This window comes from Nicotiana attenuata, chromosome 6 (assembly GCF_001879085.1).
Source record: "Nicotiana attenuata strain UT chromosome 6, NIATTr2, whole genome shotgun sequence".
NCBI classification, from domain to species: domain Eukaryota; kingdom Viridiplantae; phylum Streptophyta; class Magnoliopsida; order Solanales; family Solanaceae; genus Nicotiana; species Nicotiana attenuata.
The window spans coordinates 34,341,545-34,347,126 of NC_031994.1; the positions used below are offsets into that span (position 1 = coordinate 34,341,545).

A 5,582-nucleotide genomic window follows, 5' to 3' on the forward strand; every position below is an offset into this window, starting at 1 on the left:
CCCCCCCCACCCCACACACACACACACACACACACACACACACACACCATTTGCTTGCGAATTTGTCTAGCTGCTATCTCAGTAGATCTTCAAGTTTCCTTTTTCACAAGCAGCATATTTCTCGCTCTCCACTTATGGCCAGACACTTTTCTCTGTCTATGTTTACTGTTCAAGCCCCTTATATTCCAAGTTATGATCCTCAACTTTATTTTCGTCCATCCAGTGACAGTCTTGGCCTGCTCCCAGTCTCCTGGTTGACATGGAATTCTTGGTTTTTGAGCTTTCTTTATCCTTTTTACCTTAGAGTTGCTTGAATTGTTTGTGGTGACAACACCCTTTTCTGGGTGGTATATATCAATAACAAGAAAAAAGTTCAGTGCTTTCTCCTCGGTTTAAAAAATGGATGTTGGGTCTAATTCAACCTCGAAAGCTAACTCGAGATGAGGATTGTCCAAGAGCATACCCCTGAGTTTGATTCCTCTGTTTCTTGCTGCCCATGGCACCTTGTCGGTTTTGCCATTTGGCTTTCCTCCTCTCCTTTAATTAGGTCAAAATATTTCGAGATTTTAGTCGGTTTGTAAGATATGACCAAAACTTTAATTATTACTAAGTTGAACATCAATGTTCTATTGGCGGTTTTGAGGCCCACCTATGAGGATCTATAAATGAAATTCTCTGGCTTCACTTTGTGTTTTGCACCTTCTTAGACCGTCCTTGTGTGCTTGCCGTAGGCCTAGTATTCTTGTAGATCATGTCTTCATTTCCACCTTACATTTGCCGAGTCCTTGACCATTTTCTCCTTTTCCATGTAAGTACCTCTCATTTGAATGACCAACTCTGAATTGTGGAACTTTCCAGACGGGTGTGCTATCTCCTTGTTGCAACTAATTACATCAACCTGTAATTCATCCCCAACGACCCCTTTTTGACCAATCAAAAGATATATACATTGTCCTGGTGAGGATTAGCAGTCTTTGTCTAGTCTATGTTTCTATTTCGATTCTTGTGTTGGTCTCCGCCTAAATAGAAACTTTACTCCAGCTCGTCTAAGACGTCTTGTTAATTCTCTAAAGAGTGTCTTGATCACTCGGACGAGTCCATCGGAGCTGGTTTTCAAACTAGTTGCTTTGTCTATCTCCAACCAGCCACTGCTCGACTGTCGCCCATAGATTTGTGCCCAAACAGTTTTATCCATACTCGTTTTAGTTTATAGCTATGTTGGGAAACAACCAGCTATCATTGTTCCACCATTTCAACATCATATTCTTTCCGAACCATTCCCTAATTTAATTTTTTGTCTCTTTTCTCCATTCCCTGATTTTTAATTTGATTTCTCCGGACCATCCCCTGATTTGTAGTCCATTCTTTCATAAACTTGGCCCTTGCTGCCACCATCTATTTGCGCAGAATCCACCTTTGAATATTAGAGCTTAATGTATCTACCTTCAATTCTTCTGACTAGCCTAGTCGTTTGCTGTCGGAAGCCTTTTCTCGAAAATTCCATGCCTTTTAATCCATCCCCTGATCCATTACTCATTTTTTGTGCCGACTCTAGCCATCTTCTCTGTTTTACCATCTCACTAACTACTTCCTCTGTTCCAGTTTATGTGAACTTATTTCCTTTTTGGTCTGTTCCAAAAAGAATGACCCTTTTCTAAATTTGGAAACAATTTAGTTTAAATTTCTAATTTTAACCTTAATGAAAAGCTTTTATAGCCCTACAAATACTCTGCACCTCTTTCTAACTTGTTTAGGACCACAAATTTCAAAAGTCTTTATTTTTTTCTTAAACTTCGTGCCCAGTCAAACAGGTTGACATAAATTGGAATGGGGGAGTATATGTTACCGAGAATCTCAGAAAAGTTTTTCTTATGCGTTGGCTTTTTCTACAATTTTTTTTGGACTCTTGTAGCTATCTTTCCTGGGGTGTTGTCCGTAATTTCTGGCTCAATAATAACATCGTTTATAGCCCTCAGTTGCAACTATGCCTACATACCTCCCATAGATGTAGAAGTTCTGCAAGACATACTATTCCAACCTATTCTGGACAAGTTTTCAGTCCCTTCTGATTCTCTAGGTGAAGTATGTTACAATAAGATCAATCTGCTACCAATTGTGTTGCGGCTAATGAAGTTTCTGCTCCTTGCCACCTATTAGTACTTTTGAAAGAATTAGACTTGCAACTCAAAACCCAAGACAATGGATTGAATAACCCAAAACCCTGATCTCTTGTAAAATCTTATATATTCCATGTTGGACAACCATATAGCTCAACATCCTGGTTTTTGGAATTCACATCTGATTACGAATGGAGTGACATCGTCATTTATTTTTATTTTGTGTAATATTGTCATGAGATGTTCTTAAATAGAACGACATTGCGTATATGAATTCATATAGCGAGCTTCTAACTTGTTTGGGATTGAGGCATGGTTGCTGTACTTGTGATGACGATCTTACTAGTGAGAATGAGCTTAAAAATGTCTGCTTTGATACCATGGGGAAGAATTTGAGCATCCAACAAAAATCTTAACGTAAATGGTAGAGTAACTAAGATCTTGGAAGTTCTCATTTAACCAGGTGGGACAATTATAGCCTGTGATGTTTTCGTTGTGACATCGTATGATTTTTACCAGAAATGGTAGGTTTTCCTTTCCATTCTCCGAGTGAAATATAAATCAACTTATCACTTTTCACGTCACCTTATTCTAGCCTTAAGTTACCATGTTCGGTTAAAAAATGGATGGTTTTGTGTAGTTGTTGCTTGATAGTTGCTCGCTGTTGGAATCAATTCTCGAGAGAGAATGGAGAAGCTCTGCACCCTAGGCTCATCATTGGTTGGATAGTATTCCTTCAGATCTTCATTACAAGTTGTTCATTCCTGCTTCTTCAAAATTATTCTTTAATGGGAAGTTTTAATTTAGCATAGCAAATTCATTATTTCTTATGACTACCGAGAGAGTAATGATCGAGAAAGCTCATTCGCTTATTCTTTTCATCTTGAGACTTTTGGTGTATTCATTAGCAACTTCTTGACAGTGTTTCTCTTACTCCTGACCAGCAAGTACTATTGGAGTTGGCAAATGACCCAAAGCTTGTCTACCATTGTGGGTTGACACCAAGGAAGCTGCCAGTATGAGTTCTGCAACCCTTAAGTGTATTATGAGTTCCTACTAACTGGCGGCTTGCCTGATTCTGAAGATAGTATGTTCTCTTTTCAGGAACTTGTGGAGAACAATCCTATTATTGCAGTTGAAGTTCTGGTTAAGCTGGTCAATTCACCAGAGATTGCAGAGTATGTCCTTGTTCCTTGATCCCTTGTTTGTTGATTAGCATTTGTGATGCCCTTGTGTTCATGATTTCAAAGCCTTATGTGCCAATTCCTAGATTGCAAGTGTCAGTTGGGTGGTTTAGTTGAACTGTCTTTCTTTATTGAAGGTTGTAGAACTACCATTCCGTATTTTGTATGGAGGTTGCACTGAATTTCATCACACATTCTGAGATTCTGCAGTTTATATCGTGTTGCAGATATTTTACCGTTCTGGTTAATATGGAGATGAGTCTTCATTCAATGGAAGTTGTTAACAGGCTCACTCAAGCAGTTGAATTGCCAACCGAATTCATACATATGTACATCACCAATTGTATATCTTCCTGCGAGAACATCAAGGTCCTCTATCTGCATAACTTCTTTCCTATTAGTTGAACTTTCTATTGAATTGAAGCGGCTCAATTTATTGAACCGGGCAATTATTAGGTTATTTGGAGTGTGACTTATTCAAACTCTTAACTGACCTGGAGGCAGGAGTTACTTGGGTTACCATGCTATTCTTGAATTGGTTTCTCACCCATTTATCATCCCAATTTCAGATTGGTGTTGTGATGGAGGAAACTTGGTATTTCTGTAGGTTCTTTGATGATGTTCCTTATCATAAAGCATGTGGGGTGAAATACTATTAATTTGGGAAAACAGTGTTACTTGCCTGCAACTATCCTGCTTCTGGAGATCATATAAGACCTTTGCATCTCATTCTATTTCGATCATGTAGTTCTTTTCGGTTGCATTTTTTTGTTATAGCTGGTAAAGAGTAGATGTCACAGGTAAGTGAATCAATGAACTGATACTTAGTATAATAACGGAAGGGTGTGAAAATGTTTCACTTGGAGGTGGGCTCCAAATCTCTAATGTAGGAAGGAAAGGGTCTGTGACATATGAATTGTGTGTCATAAGAAGCTCACTGATTTCCATTTGCTGACATTCCTAGAATCTACAATGTTATTCTCATTGGTTGCGTGGTTAACATACTTTTCCAAAATTTCAGGATAGATATATGCAAAACCGACTTGTAAGACTTGTCTGTGTTTTCCTACAGAGCTTGATCCGGAATAAGATCATAAATGGTAAGTGTCTATTATCATCGCTTTAGTGTATTCCGTTAATTATTTAGCATGCAATACCACAGATATTGCATACATCTTATGATGAGTATTTTGAGAATGCAACAAGAAACAAGCAGCTAGATGGAGCGCTAGTGCCAATTTATCTGTGGGGTTGGGACGGAGGAATGGGAGAATAATAATGAGACTGGATGCATTAACTTTAAACCAAGATGAACACCTTTAATGCTTGGTTTGATGTTTGCTTATCTGTCGCTGAAATTTGGTATTTCAGCTTGCAGTAACTTTCTGAGCCTAGTCTTGGCAAATGCTGTTAAGTGCATAATGTGTGGATTTTATATGGTCTACCTTGCTTTTAAGTTTTCCTTTTTAGTACCATGCATTGATGTACGTCTGTATTTCTTAATTAAAAATGTACGTCTGCATTTTATTTGGGGAGTAGTTACTGGTTGTTCTTTGTTCGATTTGTGAGAAAACCACAAAGAGATCTGTTGGATACCAGGATGCTAAAAGATATACTTGTTGACTGAAAACTTGGTGCTTCTCTTGTTCTCTGCAGTCCATGATCTCTTCATTGAAGTACAAGCATTTTGTATCGAGTTCTCAAGGATTAGAGAGGCCGCGGGGCTATTTAGGCTTCTGAAGACTTTGGAGTAGAAGCTTGCCTCATTCACCCAATTCCTTAGATAAAGTTTTATTTGATGTAGCATGTGTACATGTGTTTTGATTTTTTTTTTCTCTTGTTTCTATTCTGTTCTTCCTGAGTAGTTAGCACCCAAATGTGGGTCATTGTATCCTTGGATCAGAAAAGTTATCATTATAAAGTTTATTTCGCAGTTAGCACATTCATTTTTCCAAAGTTTAAAAATGAAAAAGAGTAATCCCTTGTTTTCATTGTGGTTCCTGGAAATAAACGTTTTGATTGCTGATTAGTCACTACCATGGACCGTTCTTTGATGGCTATTCTGATAGGACAAAGTAATATTAGAGTTGCCTACAAATTGCCCAGTGGAAAAAACGGATACCATAATTGGTAAAACAGGTTGTAAAAAAAAAAATACGGAAAACATAATAATTTGGTGAAAGCATGAAAAGAAAGAGCGTTATGCTGAAGACTGGTAAAGATTGCCCAATGTTTTATGTAGTGACTAGTGTCACTTATGGAAATCAATTAGAAGTCAAAC

The 5,582-nt window shown here is 38.0% G+C and overlaps 1 protein-coding gene across 1 annotated transcript in view; it reads left to right on the forward strand.

Annotated features, from left to right (window-relative positions):
- Nucleotides 1-5,292, forward strand: part of LOC109226817 (CCR4-NOT transcription complex subunit 11) — an 18,235-nt gene extending 12,943 nt beyond the window's left edge. The window contains exons 8-12 of the mRNA XM_019391685.1: nucleotides 3,062-3,133; nucleotides 3,222-3,295; nucleotides 3,529-3,670; nucleotides 4,323-4,401; nucleotides 4,958-5,292. Coding sequence (XP_019247230.1) covers nucleotides 3,062-3,133; nucleotides 3,222-3,295; nucleotides 3,529-3,670; nucleotides 4,323-4,401; nucleotides 4,958-5,055 — 465 coding nt within the window. The 3' untranslated portion in view covers nucleotides 5,056-5,292. The remainder of the gene's footprint in view (nucleotides 1-3,061; nucleotides 3,134-3,221; nucleotides 3,296-3,528; nucleotides 3,671-4,322; nucleotides 4,402-4,957) is intronic.